The sequence below is a fragment of the Peromyscus californicus genome, unplaced genomic scaffold (assembly GCF_007827085.1).
Source record: "Peromyscus californicus insignis strain IS unplaced genomic scaffold, ASM782708v3 Scaffold_16__1_contigs__length_79575227, whole genome shotgun sequence".
Classification (NCBI taxonomy): domain Eukaryota; kingdom Metazoa; phylum Chordata; class Mammalia; order Rodentia; family Cricetidae; genus Peromyscus; species Peromyscus californicus.
This window is the reverse complement of record NW_026294458.1, coordinates 3,841,648-3,859,919: the sequence shown is the minus strand read 5'-3', so window position 1 is coordinate 3,859,919 and position 18,272 is coordinate 3,841,648. Positions and strand designations below refer to the sequence as shown.

At 53.8% G+C, this 18,272-nt stretch overlaps 1 protein-coding gene across 4 annotated transcripts; it reads right to left on the bottom strand.

The window, feature by feature from the left end:
* Nucleotides 1-279: 279 nt before the first annotated feature.
* Nucleotides 280-17,993, bottom strand: Aifm3 (apoptosis inducing factor mitochondria associated 3). Of its 4 annotated transcripts, XM_052740037.1 has the most exons (21): nucleotides 17,691-17,993; nucleotides 15,471-15,650; nucleotides 8,287-8,500; nucleotides 7,944-8,053; nucleotides 7,645-7,754; nucleotides 7,500-7,544; nucleotides 7,224-7,320; nucleotides 7,030-7,142; nucleotides 6,448-6,534; nucleotides 5,799-5,890; nucleotides 5,576-5,706; nucleotides 5,349-5,464; nucleotides 5,177-5,248; nucleotides 5,026-5,089; nucleotides 4,423-4,499; nucleotides 4,223-4,340; nucleotides 2,878-2,976; nucleotides 2,051-2,126; nucleotides 1,480-1,584; nucleotides 842-862; nucleotides 280-638 (listed from the first exon to the last, which is right to left on the bottom strand). In XM_052740037.1, the coding sequence occupies exons 2-21, from the start codon at nucleotides 15,499-15,501 to the stop codon at nucleotides 599-601; spliced, it is 1,818 nt and encodes a 605-aa protein (XP_052595997.1). In that variant the 5' UTR covers nucleotides 15,502-15,650; nucleotides 17,691-17,993; the 3' UTR covers nucleotides 280-598. The 4 variants fall into 4 exon arrangements, with proteins under 4 accessions (XP_052595997.1, XP_052595994.1, XP_052595998.1 ...); XM_052740034.1 differs by having other exon boundaries at nucleotides 280-862; XM_052740038.1 differs by lacking the exon at nucleotides 842-862 and having other exon boundaries at nucleotides 17,691-17,992.
* Nucleotides 17,994-18,272: the final 279 nt, after the last annotated feature.

Here is an 18,272-nt window from a genome sequence, read left to right as displayed (position 1 = left end):
GAGTGGCTACTGTAATCCAGCTGAATATTTTTATTTCTGAGCATATAACAATGGTGATTTAATAATAGCAATAAAACAGCTCAGATTGTTGTGAGGAGCATGGGGTCTGCCTCAGGTCGCAGCTCCTGTCTTTCTTAAGTGGGCAAATACAAAAGCTGCCTCTGGCTTCTTGAAAACAAAACAAGATCTCATGTAGCTCAAACTTCTGTTATTACAGGCATGTCACACCATACCTGGCTCTTCCTCAAGTGTTGGCCAAATTACACTGGGACACAGATCTGCAGAAACATATGTTTTAATTTCAGGGTAATGTTGCAGGGTCTTGCTGGGAAGATAGTCCTAAGAGAGGAAACAGAGGCAGAGCCTGTCCTTCCGTTAAAACCAGCTGTCAGTGACAGCTGAGGCCTTGGGAATAGACCATCTTCTGGAGGCAGCAGGAGCCTCTCTGGAGGGGAGGCAGACAGTTGAAGGCAGGCCGTGGGAGGACTCAGATTCCACCCTGGGGGATCCTGGGAAATTGGAGATTGGCACTTGCCCCCAGGACTTGGTCTCTGACCTTGGTGCCCCAGAGGCCTGCTCAGGTCCACCACATGAGAGCTCAGGATCCTTTCCCTGTGAGCCAAGACATGTCACCGGTTCTGCAGGGATGAGAGGATGATGAGTTGGGGCAGAAGAGAGTAGGCTCCCCACTCTAGGCACCGTGAACAGCAGCGGAGACCGCTACGTGTCAAAGTCCGGTGCCCAGCAGGGAAATGGACTTGGGCAGGGTAGGAGGGTCCGATAACCGGGCTGGGGGAAGAAGGGCTCAGAACAGTCAGTGGGAACGACAGAACACACGTACTTGCCGTGCAGCATAAACAGCCTTTGCGAAGGCAAGCGGGGAAACAGAAGGCCAGAGAAAGCATGTCATTTATCAGGTCTGCCCTGGCTCTTGTGTGTTTCCACCCTAGGATTTACCCACCAGGTAGCCTTCAGCCCCTCAGTCACCTCCGGCCTGTCCTAGTTCCTGGAAGTTCGCTGTACACAGGTCAAGCTCTGGGGACTCTCACTGGCATTGTGCTGGTGTACAGTAGTGACTAGTGTCCAGCGCCTCCCAGATGTCCTACAACCACCCCCCATCTCTGTGTATGGCATATATGGAAGCATCACTAGCTGTGTTTCCCCACCTAGGCTTAGCACAAATCACATTGGTCAGGAGTCCCAGGCTTGGGCTCACTCAAGTAGTGGACTGTGCCTCCATCTCACAGCACTGGCTCCGCTCTGGGGCACACACACCTGTTTCCCTTCTGCTTCTGCAATCACATCTTGTCAGCTTCTAAATCACAAATTCATCCCCCATGCTAACCAGGAGCCATTAGAACTAAAAGTGAGGGGAAGAGCTCTACAGAAGTATGGGGGCAACAGGCTGCCATGGGAACTTGAGAGGTCCTAACCAGGACACCCACACACACCCCCAAGACCTCCCACACCCGCACTCACTCCACCTCCCGCTTCCGGATGGTTCGACCTGAGGCCAGCACCTCAGCCACCTTGGATACGATGGGATCGTAGTTCATGCTGGCCACAGCAATCACTTCATCACCTCTATAGAGAGAAGGAGCCTGAGGCTGAGGACCACTAGCAATGATCCTTGAAGATCCTAACACCTTCTGTTCTGGGGTGCTGGGAAGCTCTTGTCCAGGAAAACAGGATGTCCTGAGCACCCGGGTCTCCACTGGCCCCAGCACTGTCAGCTGTCCTAGGAAGCTCCAGCACGGTGCAGGGATGGACCCAGCCTTAGCGTCACCTTTTCTCTACCTGTGTGCCTCTCCTAGTCGTAGACACCTACCTCGGTTCCAACACTTACCCCAGATATCCAGAAGACACAGTATTGTCTGATGGTGGAAGAGTCATTACGCCTCCTCATATTTGCGATGCCTCCCGCTCAACTACCCCTCTTTCCCATTCTCCTCCCTTCAGACAAGCCCCCCCCTGCTTTGCTAACACTGACCACCCGTTCCCAGCAGCACTCCCCCTGCTCCACGCTCCCACTGCACCCCATTTATCTCACTTGGTGTAAAAAGCCACAAACTTCAGTTCTTCCAGATCCCCCTGAATGATGACATCATCGAAGCCTTCTCCGTAGCCTGTGGGAGGGTGCCCATGTGAACTGGGAAAGGGAACAGTCTTCCTAGGCTGGCTCCCTACCCTGCCCTCTTAACTCCTGTCTAAACAACCTCCCTACTCCTCTCTCCCCTTCACCCTCTCTATCTCTGTCTTGGTTTTTCCAAACAGGGTTTCTCTGTGTAGCCCTGGCTGTCCTGGAGCTCACACTGTAGACCAGGCTGGCCTCGAACTCAGAGATCTGCCTGCCTCTGCCTCCTGAGTGCTTGGCCTAAGGCATTTGCCACCATTGTCTGGCTCCCACTCCTTTTTTAAAAAATTTAATTACATTTAGTGTGTGTGTGTGTGTGTGTGTGTGTGTGTGTGTGTGTGTGTGTGTGCGCGCGTGCATGTGTGGAGGTCAGAGGACAACTTGCAGGAATTGATTCTCTCCTTCCACTCTGCAGGTCCTGGGAATCAAACTCAGATCATGAGTTTGGCAGTAAGAACCCTTACCACTGAGCCATCCCACCAACCCTCTTCTAGCTAAGTCTCAACATTGAACCCAAATTGACCTTCAATTCCTGATCTTCCCATTTTAGCCTCCAGACTGCTGGGACTATCGTTCACAACCACACCTGCACTAAGCCACTTGTTTGCCAATTCTTAGTTCATACTGGACCCAACCCCCACATTTAATCCCAAAGTGCCTTCGGGCCCTACCCCTAACTGCTGTTGGCTCAGCCCCCATCCCCATGATGGGTTTTTAGCTACCCTCTACAGACTTTTAGTTACCCGCATAGCGGAGGCTCTTGCCAAACATGGCAGTCCACAGATAGGGCACCGTGTTGATCTCTGCCTCCTGTGCCAGCATGTTCTCAGCTGCTACCCGCCCTGAAAGACCCAGGGTGGTTAGAGCCCAATCCTTCCCTCACCACCCCAATACCGCCCACCCTCAGCCCACTCTGGGGACCCAACACCGCCCACCCTCAGCCCACTCTGGGGACCCAACACCGCCCACCCTCAGCCCACTCTGGGGACCCAACACCGCCCGCCCTCAGCCCACTCTGGGGACCCTTGACAGGTACGGTTGCTGTCCAGGACTCCCAAAAAAAGGCATCACATTCCGCCGTAGCCCATCTTTGGATATGTTAACTGGTTTGGGGCCCCAAGAGACCCACTGACATCACTCCTCTTTGAATGATCTGTTGTACATCTGAAAGGTCTACTGGGGTTGTGAACTACTTCACAATTGTGTACACAGAAAACTAACCAGCCATACCAGGTCTAATGAGGGACTAAACTGGAAGACAGAGGCCAGAGGAAGAAACGGCAGCCCATGCAGGGCCTGCAGAGTCAGCACAGGTGGCTGTCTACTTCCTGAAGCCCCGCCTGAAGCCATAGTTGGGTACATTTAAGAAGCTATGGCCAGCCCTAAGTCCTAATTATATTTGGCCGAGGATTAGCCTTTGGTTCCTTATTCTCTAGCAGCAGCGTTAGACCTTGGATTTGAACAGATACTGGAATTGGGAGATAGCATTATTATCAGCCCTCCAGATAATGGTGAAGGAGAAATTAAAGGAAAGTAGATGTATGGGGGAACTCCCTGGAGTGGGCAACACTCTGCTCCCTGCATCTCAGGGATTGAGAGCAGCTGTACGTAGTCCACGAGGCTCAGGAAACCTGGTGGCTACCAAATGTTAGGGGAGGCAGCTCCACAAACAGCAAATAACCCAACCCAGTCTGGACTACATAGCTGCCTCCAGGGATTCATAAAGCAACTGAGTTCACAGAGATATTATAGTGGTGGAAGAGACAGGCCCCGAGTAAGAAGCTAGCCTACTAAATAAACTCTTTCTCTCCCTCCATGGTGAATGCTGGTCAAGGGGGAATTCTGCCAAATATATGACCTTGATAGTAAAATGGCAATCAGGATGGAGAGGGTTTGGCCCAGCTAAATGGCATTCAGAGGGTCTCTGGAGACGGGCCACTCTCACTGATTGGTCACTGGACGAGACTCGTCCAACAAGCCACCACCTTGAACTTAAGACCTCAGATCAAGAACTGGGGAATGGGCCTGAAGGTGGCTGAGGCCCTGGGATGGCCTTCCAGCCCCTAACTTGCTTCGGGCTGGCCGTACCCTGGGCATGGGCCATCTGCCAGTGTGGGATGTTCACTTTCCGATTGTTCCTCCAGGCCAGAGGAAAGGTGACAGCGTCACCAGCAGCAAACACGCCTGGGATGTTGGTCTGCATCATCTGCGGGGAGAGGGCCAGCGCTCTGACAGGGACCTCCAGCCACGCCCCACCCAGCATCCTTCCCACTTCATCCAGCCCCCACCTTGTTGACTGGGATGAAACCTCGGGAATCCAGACCAATGCCACTCTGCCTCAGGAAGCCTGTGGCAGGCACCGCACCTAACAGGACAGAAGCCATGCATCTACACTCCAGTCCCATCTTTCTCCAGCCGTATCTCTCTCCATCCTGTGTATCTGCCTGCTCCAGATTAATCACCTACAGGCTACCCACCCGGGGTCTTAATGAATCCTACCCTCTGTGCCCCCATTCACAGGCTGTGCATCCCTTTAGCCCCAGGAGCTGTCTGCCCCAATAGATGCTACAGAACTCTCCTATGGGGATCCACAAGTCATGCTTCTCCGGCCCTGTGCTGCCAGCTTGGCTCCTCCCCAAACAATGTCAGCTGGCATAGGAACCAATCAAAGGCTTATCTGTGCCCTACGTATCAGCTGGTAGCAGTCACCTGCTCTGTGAAAGGCCGAGCTAAGCCAGGTACACACCTTTCCCGATGGTCCTGTGAAGTGGGTACCATTGGGGTCCCATTTCACAGATGTGGAAACTGAGGCTCAGGTAAGGGATCCAAGGTCACTAGAGAGTGCGTATGGGCAGTTCTGTTCACTAGTGCCTACTTGTCTACCTACTCACCAATGCCTACCACGCAGACATCTGCCCGCAGAACCTTGCTGCTCTTCAGCACCACCTCCTGCAGCTGGGGGGAGGGAGTGGGTGAGCCGATGGGTACAGTTCCTGAGCCCAGGAAGAGACACGGAGAGCAGCAGCAGAGAGAAAAACCCACCTTGCCCTCCTGAGCCCGCAGCTCCAGCACCTCTGTCTGCATATAGAACTTCACCCGGTTGTTTTCAAACATCTGTACAAGCAAGCGGGCACATGGCAGTGGGTAAGACTACAGCCCGGGGGTAGGCCAGTCAGTCAGGGTGTCCAGAGGCCAGGCACTGGGATAGGCTCACCTTCATAAGGGCTCGACCGACACGTTCCCCCAGGAACCTCCGGAAGGGTGTCTCCTCCAGCTCCACCACAGACACTGAGTGGGCCTTCTCAGCCAGATAGGCAGCCACCTCCATCCCTGGCAGGTGGGCAAGGGTGGCAAGGCTGGCACTCTGACACCTAGGGTCAGCGTATCCTGGGGACTGGCCATGGTAGTTAAACACCACGCACATCCCTTGAAGCTACTCACCCAGGAAGCCTGCTCCCACAACAACAGCGTTGCGGCCGCGGGCCAGCCTCACCACGCGGTTGGCATCCTCAGGTGTGCGGATGGTGAACACATTCTCCACATCTTTGCCTTTGCAGTTCAGGGTCTTAGGGCTGAGATTCAGTGAGCGGTATTAGTGAGGGCCTCCCATCCTGGGTGATACCCAGCTGGCTCGTGTCTGGTCAAGGCAGGAGACATACACTACCTGCTGCCTGGTGCCAGCAACAGCTTGCTGTACTCCAGCTTGAAGCCATCCTTGAACACGACCTTCTTATTCCTCACATCCACTGTGACCACCTGTGACCCCAGTGGGCAGTGAGACCTCGGCACAGGCTTGGGCCTTGTTGCTCACTTCTTACTTCCACAAGATCCTCTGAACCCAGAAGTTAGGCCCCTTGCAGCAATTTCAGGGCAGTCTCACAGCCTGGGCACCTTTCTCTGAATGCCAGGCATCCCCTAAGCCCTGAAAGCTGTCTTTATACTTCCAAGTCCCACCAGGTTCTCTTGTCTTAACTGGGATCAGACCATCTCCCCAACCACCCTGCCGGGAAGATGGGTCAGTGCTGGGTCCCAGGCCTGGACAAAAGGGCTAAGCAACCATCACACCCGGGGTGCACATGGCTTCCTGTCATTCTGGTTCCCTTGAAGCTTTTCCTTCTTCTATTTTTCGGTTTGTTTGTTTGGTTGGTTGGTTGTTTTTTCCAGACAGGGTTTCTCTGTGTAGCCCTGGCTGTCCTGGAACTTGCTCTGTAGACCAGGCTGGCCTCCAACTCTGCCTCTGCCTCCTGAGTGCTGGGAGGTGTGCACCACCAGTGAAGCTTTTCCTTTGCCTGTTTCTAACCTTCCCCTCGTACCTGGGCTTCAGTGAGCATCTCGAGGCCATAGGCCCGGAAGAATTCCTTGGGTCTCAGGGCCAGCTGTTCAGGTTGTGCATCCAGGGACTAAGGAACATGGTCATGAGTCAAGTCCAGATGGTGAGATGGTAGCTCTTCCATTATACATACATACATACATACATACATACATACACACACACACACACACACACACACACACACACACACACACACACACCTTTTTTTTTTTTTTTTTTTTTTTTGAGACAGGGTCTCAGTTTGTGGCTCTGGCTGGACTGGAACTAGCTATGTAGATCAAACGCACAGAGATCTACCTACCTCTGCCTCCCAAGAGCTAAGATGAAAGTTATGTTCCATTTTACTGTAAAGGACACAGAGCCCAGGGAGGGTCTGGTCAGTCTGGGTCACATGGGTATATCGGACAGAACTCAACAAACCCAGAGCTCTTGGGAGCACTACAGTCAAGCCTGGTGAACTGGAGAAAAGAGTCAGCTAGACCTCCAGGTCGTGACAGCAAGGCTCCACGCGGACATGACAGGGACCTGGAGGAATAACATCCACGTATTGTCCCATTCCCACCTTGCTGAGCTTGGCCCGGTCATAGGGCAGATGGCGATCCAGTGTGCAGAGGACAATCCGGTCTGAGAAGCCCTCCTGCCTCAGGGTCTCCGCACACACCAGGCCAGCAGCACCTGAGGGACAGGACCATAGACCAAGGCCAAGGTCTCTCCCACCCTCCATGCTTCCCCTTTCCTCCATTAACCAATACCAACCTGCACCCACTATGAGCACATTGGTGCTGCTGCTGTGGCCAGCACTCGGAGAGATGCACTTGGCCATCACCTTTGTCCTTCGCTGTAGCTGCAGGGCCTGGGATTGGTGGGAGGGGGAAGGGCAGCTGGGAGCTCGGTTCCTGAGGCTCCAGCCCAGCCTCATCTCCTCCCACGCCAGGCTCCCTTCCACCGCAGGGCTTTGGAGATGTCCTCCAACCTGCTCCAAACCCTTCCACTCAAACCTGGGCCTCGGTGACCCCTGAGTCACCCTGGTACCTGCTTGCTTGCCCGGACAGTCACCTTCTCCTTCTCAATCTTCACCTGAGAAGGCGGCACAGCACAGCATCAGCACCAAACTCTGAGATGCTTCGGTCCTGACTCCACACCACAGGCTCCCACCACGCCACTTTCCCAGTCCTACCTGGAACTTATGTAGACTGTCCAGGCCTGGGAAGTCCTCTAGGTCCCCAGTACTGATGTTGAAGCAGGCACCATGCCAGGGGCAGCGCACACGGCCCCGGGACAGTACACCTAGGCGAGGCAAATAGGTTCCAGTCTAGAGCTGTGCCCAGAGACTGCTCTCTGGGGTTCCTTGGGTACTGGACCTCTCCCCAACCCAGGAGACCCCACAAAGGGATGAGGGTGCTGGGGCCTGCTGGAATCCCTATATAGGCATGGATGGCATGTCCCACCTCCCATGTACACCCTGCCCTTTCTCACCTTTCACCAGGGGTGCTCCATAGTGAGGACATTTATGGCCCAGGGCATGGAATTCCCCATTGTCCTTCACCAGCAACACCTTCCCCCAGCCCAGCTCCACTTCCCGCATCCTGGGGAGGGGCTGGGTTCAGTTAGAGGCCAGGCCAGAAGTCCTCCTGGAAGCACCTCCTCCCAGGGTCCAGGCTTTGGGAAGCTCAGAGCAGCTGACGCCCAAAGGCTGCACCCAGGGAGTCAAGAGCCACAGCCCATTCCAGACCACTGCCTCAGCCCAACCCTTCATGTGTGGCCTCTCCCACGCCATCCACCTCAGGCCCCACCACCACCCTCGCAGCCCAGCACCCACTGGCCATTCTCCAGGTCCTTGACGTGGCAGACAGTGGCCTCCACACAGTCCTGAGGGCTGGGGTAGGGCTGTGGGGTGGGCAGGCGCTCTTCGGCATGGAAGTGGCGCGCTGTGCCATTGCCCTGGTAAGCCCGGGGGCTGCCCTTTCCGCCGGCCGACAGCTCCTCCTTGCCCCGCTCCTTCTCTGGCAGCACCACTTCAATCTTGAGTTCCACTGTGGACAAAGCAGCCATGAGCCCTAACTGAACCCGCTCTGTTCCCACCCCACAGGACGAGCAGAGATCAGCAGGCGGTAGCTGACTTCCGCTCCCTTGTGTACATTTCCTTCTTGTTGAAGGGCCCAGGGTCTGCACTGAGGCTAGCACTCCACCGCCGAGCTCCAGCCATCCCAGAAACTTTTACTTTTCCAATGACAAAAGTAGTGAAGGAGACTCAGTTCTTCACACTGGAGCCATTTTCTCCAGGAATGTCTGGAGGAAAGAACCTCCATGCCCAACTCATCTAAAGACGGACAAAGACAACGTCTCTGCCTGGAGACACACTTGCAGCTCCATTCACAGCTGGGCAGGGCGAAACAGAGTTCCCTAGGCAGAGTGGTACACTCCTGCAATGGCAGCGCTCCAGAGGCTGAGCAGCCCAGGAAACCAAGTGAGACCTTACCTCAAGAAATGATGAGGGTGGGTGTGGGGACAAGAATCACTGCCCTTGGAACTTTCTCATTAGCTTTGAAAAGGTTTTGCTATTTGGGTTGTGTTTGCTTTGTTTTTTTAGACAATCTCATACAGTTGGACGGCGATAGCCTCCATTCAACATCTGCCTGACAACGTCTTTGAATTCTGGACCACAGGTAGGTACTACCTATTCCAGTTTGAAAAGTTTATTCTTTTCAAAATTAAAAATAAAAAAATGACTGCCTAGGGTTGGAGAGTTGGCTCAGTGGTTAAGAGCACTTCTTGTTGTTGCCTAGGACCCAGGTTCGATTCCCATCAGACACATGATGAGCTTTGAATCCAGCCTGGGGCGAAAGAGTGCACACAGGCCCGGCAGGGCTTTGGCAGAATGACTTAGCACAGGTGAAGTACTGGGATCAACGTCCTCGGTACCACAGAAGGGACGTAAAGTACAGGATATAACCTCAACTGCTTTATCCGTGAAATTTTTAAAAATAATTATTTATGTACATGGATGTTTTGTGGATGTCATATATATATATATAAGACAAACATATATATATATATATATATATATATATATATATATGTTTGTCTGCACCCCAGAAGATCCCCTGTGACTATAGTTATAGACAATCTGCCATGTGAGTGCTGGGAACTGAACTCAGGACCTCTGGAAGAGGAACCAGTGCTCTTAACTGCTGGGCCATCTCTTCAGCCCCTTACATATGTTTTAAAACATTATTGCCGGGCGGTGGTGGTGCACTCCTTTAATCCCAGCACTCAGGAGGCCAAGGCGGGAGGATCTCTGTGAGTTTGAGGCCAGCCTGGTCTACAGAGCGAGTTCCAGGACAGGCACCAAAACAACACAGAGAAACCCTGTCTCGAAAAACCAAAATAAATAAATAAATAATTATTTTATGCATATGAGTGCTTTGCCTGGATGTATGTCTGGGCAGCACGTGTGTGCATGGTGCCCACAGAGACCAGAAGAGGGCAATAGATTCCCTAGATCTGGAGATACAAACAGTTATGACCTGCCATGTGGGTTCTGGGAATCAAACCTGGTTCCAAACCCCAGTTTCAATCTCTCTCTCTATATATATATATTTCAGTTTTGGTTTTTTGAGACAGGGTTACTCTGTGTACCCCTGGCTATCCTGGAACTCACTCTGTAGACTAGGCTAGCCTCAAACTCACAGAGATCCACCTGCCTCTGCCTCCCGAGTGCTGGGATTAAAAGTGTGTCACCACTGTGCAGATTTCAACTTTTTGTTTTAGTTTTGTTTGTTTTTTCAAGACAGGATTTTTCTGTGTGTAGCCCTTCGACTTCTTAACATAGCTATGTCCATCAGTTTGGGATTCAGTCAACGCTTACCAAACCCCAACGAGTTGATGCCTCTGTGTGCAGGGTCTGGAGCCCTGACAGTGGAGCAACACAGAGAAGCAGGCCCATGGCTAGCACACAGAGCCTGGACAGTGTCTGTGGGCTCCTCCAGGAGAGCAGGAGCAGGTATCTGTAGACTGACATTTTCTTCTTTGAACTTTTCTGCATTTCCCAAAATCCCCATGATGTGCCTGGGGTATTTTTTTTTTTAATTAGAAGGGAACAATAAACAGAATTTTGAGCAGCCGTAATCCGGTCTCCTGGGCTGCTACAGCAGGGAGGAGGAGGGAGCTAAGCCCCGGCACAGCATGCACTGTAGCAAGGAGCAGGTGGCTCCTCTCTCCACCCCCCAGGCATCAAAGCCTCTCTCCTGCATTTACCTCTGAACCCCTTCACCTCAGACCTGACACCCCAGAAACAAAGGTTACAAGGACCATCCTGACTGCTGAGGCACACCTCCTGGCCCATATCTGCATGTGTTGCTGCCCTGGACCCCCATCCCTCCAGTGTGGCTAGCTCACACTCAGGTGCATCCTCTGGCTCTGTAGGCCCTGAATGGGTCCTTGATCCTTGCATGCTGGGCCAAGTCCCCCTCCACAGCCAGGCATCCCAGCCTCCCACTCAGGCCCAGGGGACACAGGCAAAGAGCAGCTCCTTGACTGGGCATGGTGGAGAGGACACAGCCACACTGTGGAGGCTGTCATGTGGGGGTGGGGACTAACACACTTTATGTAATGGTGTTAGAATGTTTTTGGAAGAATTAAGAAGAAAAATATGTCAGGCTCAGCTGACATCAGTGGTGTGAGCTGTGGGAGTCCACGGAACAGCTGGCAGGGGTGCAGAGAGACTCCAAGTCAGGCTGTCAGTCTTTCCTCCTTCCGGAAAGCTCTAAGGCATGCTCACTGATGTTCTCCTGGGGAGTCGTTAAGTCAGGAGAAGCAGCAGAAGGAAGACTGGGTGGCAGACACTGCTGACCCACAGAGCTGGTCAGCCCCAGTTCCATGATCCCATCAGCCCACCAGACACTGTTATTGCCTCTCAGGCCTCAAGACACTTGAGTCACAAAATGAGAAAACAGGCTATGGTAGAGGCCACCGACGGAGTCACACTTAGCTCCGTCTCCAGCAGGGGTGGCTGACACCTGTAATTGCAGCATTTGGGAGCCTAAGGCAGAGAACTGTCATGAGCTCAAGGCTAGCCTGGGCTTCCCAGGGAATTCTAGGCCAGCCTGGGTTACCATGTGAGACCCTGCTTCAAAAAGGGGATAGAGAGAAACGCAGAGCGTCTACCCATTTGCTGATCATGTGTATAACTGGAACCAAAGTTCCACTTTTGAAACTGTGCAGTAGTGTTTTTCAAGTTTTTTATTTAGCTTGGTTTGGATTTTGTGCTAGAACCCAGGGCCTCTCACACTCAGCACTCACTCTACTACACATACAGGCCCTGGTAACAGAGATCTGTCAACTAGCTCTGAGCTTCCTGGCAGACACGGTAAAAAGCAAAAGCCTAATAAAAGGCAGACAGATAGCCAGATCAGGAGAATTGTACTTGTGTGAATGGACACTCAGGATGGGGGTAGGGGTGTGTGTGTGTGTGTGTGTGTGTGTGTGTGTGTGTGTGTGTGTTTTATGGAATATGGGGGTATGCACACACATGTGTGTGTTCATGTGAAGACCAGCAGCTGGGGTCAGGAGTCTTTCTCTGTCATTTTCTCTCTCTCTTTTTTGAGACAGGCTCTTCCACTGAACCCAGGCCTCAGTGATTGGCTACTTGGCTGTATGGTCTGTCTCCTCCCACCCCCAATCCTAGGGTTACGGGTACACACACACCTGGCTTTCATGTGGGTCCTGGGGATCCGAATCCGGGTCCTGATGCTTGTGTGGTGGGGACCATTGCCTCAAGTCACTTTCTACCAGTTCTGACAAGGGTAAGCCACTGGCTTAAAGTCTTAGGAAGAACAAAGAACTGCCAGACATGACACTGGACGCCTTTAATCGCAGCTCTTGGGAGGCAGGGCCAGGCAGACCTCTGTGAGTTCGAAGCCAGCCTGGTCTACAGAATGAGTTCCAGGCCAGCCGGGAGTACACTGAGGCTCTGTCTCAAGAGAGAAAGACCCCCCAGAACACGACATGCGGACCCAGGGGGCAGACGCTGACACACTAGGATACGGCCATGAAGAGCAGCAGAGAAAGGGGAGCCGCTACAGAAAGGTTTGCTACGTGCTCTGGTCTCATCCAAGCCCCTGCTGACCACTGCTGAATGCCCAGGCCCCACTCTCATACCCCCATCCTGAGACTTCCTGAGTTTCACCCCCGAATGGAGTCCGAGCCCCAGCCTGCGGCTGCGGCTGCAACCCAAAATCCCCCTCAGAGAGGAAGAAACGAAATCACACCTGCACGTGCTTCTTGAACGCCAGGGTCAGCAGCAGGCAACCCCGCCTGCTTTCCCCATGGGGACATGGAGGGCCAGAGAGGGGCAATCAGCCCCTGGTCACACAGGTAGGAGGGTAAAAAGCCCAAGCTTTAACATTGCCTCCAAGTAGTAAGAATAGCCAGTCACTTTGAGACCAGTCAGAGCAATACTGTAACAATCTGGATAAAGGGTAAGATGGAACCAGCTGTTGAAGGTCCCACACCACAAAGCCACCCACAGCCAGGCCCTCACCAGGACAGAATGTGTCCCCTCAAGTTGTAAGTCAAAATAAATCTCTCCTCCCTTAAAATACAAAGTTTTAAAACTATAAACTGGGGCCAAAAGAAAAAAGAGAGAAAAAAAAACATAAACTGGGTTGATGGCTAAGGCCTGTAATTCCAGTGGGTGGCGGGCTCACTGCACATTCAAGGCTAGCCTGGTCTATATAGTGAGGTCATTGAGGGCTACACAGTAGAACTCTTTTTTTTTTTAAGGGGGGGAGGGTAGCTCAGAGGTCAAGATCTGCTGCTTTTGCAGAAGACCTAGGCTTGACTTCCAGCTCCCATGCTATGGCTTACAACTAACCACTAAGAACTCTAGTTTCAGGAGATCGGATGCACTCCTCCGACCTCCACAGGCACTGCACACACGCTGTGCACTTACACACGGGGAGGTGAAACACTCACATACATAAAATGAAAACAGCCGGGCAGTGGTGGTGCACACCTTTAATCCCAGCACTCGGGAGGCAGAGGCAGGTGGATCTCTGTGAGTTCAAGGCCAGCCTGGTCTACAAAGCGAGTTCCAGGACAGCCATGGCTACACAGAGAAACCTTGTCTTGAAAAACCAAAATAAACAAACAAATAAATCTTTTTTAAAAGCAAATAAACAAACAAACAAAACAAAACAATACCAGAGCTGGAGCACATACTAGTTTTTCAGAGTTTGAGATCCAACACCCAAACCAGGCGGCTCACAACAGCCCATAACCCTACTCCAAGGGGGTCTGACTCCTCTGACCTCTGCATGCCCCTGCACTTGTGTGCACACACATGGACACATGCGCTCTCTCTCTCTCTCTCTCTCTCTCTCTCTCTGTCACACACACACACACACACACACACACACACACACACACACACACACAATTTAAAATAATAAAAATAAGCTTTAAAAAACATCAAAAGGAACTATGGATATAGCTTAGTTGGTAGAGTGTTTGCCTAGCATTTCCAAAGCCCTGAGTTCTCTACCTAGTACTGAATACAGCTATGGTTGATGGCACACCCCTGTAAGTCCAGATGGTGGAGGCAGGAGGATCACAAGTTCAAGATCATCCTCAACTCCATAGTGAGTCTGAGGCCAGCCTGGCTATATGAGATCTTGTCTTAAAAACAAACAAACAAACAAACAAACAAAAAACAATCAACAGACAAGGGACGGGTCAGGGGACAATGGCTAGCTCTAGCTCGGAAGCGTGAGAGTCGGGGTCCCTGGTTAGGCCAGCTCTTTGGGTGGTATCTTGTTTCTTTGGTCCTGCCAGCCGAGCAGTCCCACAGGTACCCAGTATGAGACTCACGTGGAATCTTGCTGGCACATCCCTGTCCACTCTGAGAAGGGAGACACAGACAGTGGGTGCCTGTGGCAGAGGCTGAGGGACTTGGCACAGACTAAGGCAGGAAGGGCAGGCTCCACCACCACCTCCAGTGGCTCACAGCTCTGCCCCCTCCCCCAAGTCCTACCACAGACCCAGGAAAGGGAGAAAAGTCTTCTGTGTCCCAAGGTAACCGAGCTGATGGGTATCGTGTAAGGAGAGCTATGCAAGCTGCCAGAGTGACCCAGGCAGGGCAAGTTGGGCAGGGGTGGGTGGAACACTGACTGGGCCCTGCATCCCGTCATGGCTACGGGTCCTGCTTGCTGGAGGTTATGACTAGGAAGAGGAATGTGTGGAGAAACCCAAAGACATGAGTCCAGTGGCAGGGCAGATCCCAAGTCCTCTGACACCTTGGAATGACCCTATCTGGCTGGAGCCTCTAGGACTAGGTAGAGCCAGGACTTCTTATATAAATGGAGACGAGAGAAGGGCATGATGGTCCACGCCTTTAATCCAGCACTTGCAAGGCACAGGCAGGAGGATATCTGTGAGTTTGAAACCAGCCTGGTCTACATAGTAAGACCCTGTCTCAAAAAACAAGACAACAACAAAAACAAAAACCCAAACAAAGAAAAACAAAAAGATGAGGCCCAGAGATGACATCGGATATCACACGGTGATGAGAAGAGGTCAAGAGACCTGCCCGTCATACCCTGTCAGCAATGAGAGGTCAAGAGACCTGCCCGTCGTACTCGGCCAGCCTCTTTGAGAGGTCAGTGTCCAGGTCCATTTTGTAGCGAGGGAAACTGGGCCTCAAAGAAGTCACACTGTGGCCAAGAACATCCCCAGGGTCTATCATCTCCAGGGATGGAGGAAGTAGCCCCTTCCCCAACCTTCGAGACTCTACTTTTTAAGAGGAATCAGCTGCTGTCCCCATCATAACACACAATGCCCCAAACAAAGAGGGGCTGCTATGGGGGAGTCAGGAGAGCCTTCCTAGGCCTTCACCCTCTTTCCAGACAGTGCATTAACATTCTGGGCTCCTGCCTAGCCTGACCTACTTTGGAGGCTGGTGGAGTGCAGAGAGGGAGGGGGAGGCTGCCAGAGAGAGGGAGGTACCTGGCTTGGGCTTGGAGAAGCAGCTGCCCATGGTAAAAGGCCTGAGACCTGGCCTGGCTGGTGGGAGCACAGGCGGCAGGTGTCCAGCTGTCCACGGTCTACGATGTCCCCTGCAGGACTGGACCGCCTGTGGTCCTCAGAGACGCTGGAGCTGCCATGCCAGCTGGACAGATTTAGGACCTGCAGGGAGATGGGACATTGGTGCAGGTGTGGACACTGACGAAGGCATGGGTGGAGTCCCAGAAGAGGCCTGCATGGGAAGTTCAGAACTTGCGTGTGGGCACTCCGGGTGGCACCTGTCTTCCCTCACACTCCCTCACCTTTGGATGCACTGTTGGAGACTCTGTGCTCTAGCGTCTCCTCTCCGTGTAGTCTGTGCTGCAGAGACCCTGGCCCAGACTTCCCCAGGAGAGACTCTGGGACTCTCCGTTTTCCAAGGGAAGACCTCCAAGTCTGCACCAAACCTTAGGAACCAGAGTCCCCCTCCCTCCAATGGGAGTGACAAGGGTCTTGCCCCAGTCTTGGCATCCACTACTCTGACTAGCAATCCCTAGCCACCTACCTCCTTTCAAGGGAGTCACTGCTCCTTGCTTCCAGCCCAGCAATGGAGAGACTGCTGGGCCTTGGACAGCAGGGCAGGGAGGGCCAGGGTCCAGGAGGGTCCAGCCCTCCTTCTAGCATGAGTTGTGGCCAGGAGGGGGCTGGGCTGTGGGTGTGGGGCTAGGCCAAGCCACTGGTCCCCAGGGAAACCCAGCTCTGTGGGGAAAAGAGCGGGCAGCCAGCCCAGGACTGATGGGGTTGGGGAAGAGGGAACCAACCACATAGCTCTGCCCGGTGCCCAGCAGCCACCAGTTCCCCCAGCCCCCGTTGGCTGTGCACTACCCAGGTCATGGACCACAGAAGACAGAAAGACTGGGGTCCAAGGTCATCACGGTCAAGCAGCAGGTAGGGTATCTGTGTGGTCCCCGGCTCCCCACCCTAACAACTCCTAAGATGAGCAGGGCCCTGGGCGGTCCCCAGATCGCTCTAAGACTGCATATGGTGGACAAGAGCACCTGGTAAACAGATCACTGCAGCCATGTGTCCCCACAGGCATAGGTGGGCCTTCTGGAAGATGTGGACTTTGGAAGACTCGGGACAAAGGTGTAACTACCCTGTTTACAATTGACTGCTCCACATTCCACTCGGCAGCCAGCCCCTGGAAAATTTCACCTGGAAATTCTTCCTGAAGTCTACACTCAAGGTGTGCTGAGACTTACTTGATTTGTCTAGACCCCAGGAAAGAGCCAGAGACCAAGAAGGAAGGAAGGAAGGAAGGAAAGAAGGAAGGAAGGAAGGAAGGAAGGAAGGAAGGAAGGAAGGAAGGAAGGAAGGAAAGAAGGGCCCAGCCACTGCTGGCTCCTGATTGTAGCTGCAAATACAGGTGAGAAGGAACCAAAGCCACGTAGGTGTGCCCTCCCCGCTTGTCACCAAGGCACATCTATAAAACTCAGACCAGAGAGTCCTTTCAGAGGTGCTGGTTTCCCTGTGCCTAGCTCGGCCCACCTCCTTCCCGCCTGGTTTCAGGACTCACCTGTTGGGTCTGAGGTCCTACAGACAGACTGGCTTTTGACCCTAGGGTCCAAGCCAGCTGTTCACTCCCTTCCCAGGTGCCCAGAAGTTTACTTGTGGGGCCTCAGGCCTGGCGGGAGATTTGGTGGGGACCATGCCTTCCACCTATAATGTGCTAGGCCAGCTTGGGGCCAGTCATCCCAATTCAAAGGCAAAGTCACTTGGGCCTGCAGGGAGAGACCACTGCATTTTGTTGCCCAGAAAAGTTCCAACACTGCCCGCTGCACACTCCCCATCAGAAGCTTGCGTCCATGTCCCAAGAAGTCCAGCAGGTTCTGAGTTACCCCACCTCACAGAGGTTCCCCGGGCTTCTGCATGGCTCCCAGGACACCCCTCGATGCAGGCCAGCCCGAAGCCTGCTTCTTTTCCCATCCAGGTCCCTCTCTTCGCTCCTGGTGTGTGTTGGGTGGGAGGGCGTTTTTTTTCCTGCTTAGCCTAGGCCCTCTGTGGCTTCAGGTGCCCTGGGGACTGCTACCTTGGAGCGCCTCTGCTTGTGATTCACATTTGGGGAGGGGGTGGTGGTGGTCCTGACGCCAACGTCCTGTCCACTCTCCCTGCCTTGGCACGTGCAATTTCCTCGATATGGGAAGCCTTTTCTAGCACCCTTACCGGCTTCTTTGCGGCTCCCTCGCTAGACGCAGCAGCCAACCAACGGATCAGCACAAGGTAGGGGGCTCCAGGCAGCCGAAAGGGGTGCTGGGGAGCAGCAGCAAGGACCGGGGTCGCTCCAGCCTCCTGAGTGCCCCACTCGGCCGGCAGGGTAGAGATCGGGGAGCTCGCTGGCCGAGGGCGCGGGGAGCGTGCGGGACAGAGCCAGGCGCATTCACCTGGCTCGGCGGACGCGGGCGGGCGGGCGAGCGGGCGAGCGGGAGGGCAGGCGCTCGGGATCCGCGCCCGGCTGCGGCCGGCCTGCAGGGCGGAGCGGGCGGGGGCGGGGCCGGCGCTGCGGCTACACTGCGGGCCCCGAGCCCGAGGCGTCGGCCCCGCCCCGCAGCAAAAGTAGGGTCAACGTCAAGCTTCCAGCCACCTGCCGGTGGCGGAGCATGAGAAGGCTGCGGGGCTGCCTCTGAGTCACCCCGAGACCCTCGAGACACTGCGCACCGGGTGTGGGTCGCCAAAGCCGTCCTTACTCGGCGGGAGCGGGGTGGAGGTTGAATTTCTGGATGAAATGTCCCGGAAGAAGAAAACCCA

Coding starts and splice junctions, on each gene's coding strand:
- Aifm3 (XM_052740034.1), bottom strand. CDS start 15,501: ATGGGCAGCTGCTTCTCCAAGCCCAAGCCAG. Junction 5,465..5,575: donor TGTGGGAGCAGGCTTCCTGG/GTGAGTAGCTTC, acceptor CCCACCTGCCAG/GGATGGAGGTGGCTGCCTAT. Junction 5,249..5,348: donor TCGGTCGAGCCCTTATGAAG/GTGAGCCTATCC, acceptor TTGCTTGTACAG/ATGTTTGAAAACAACCGGGT.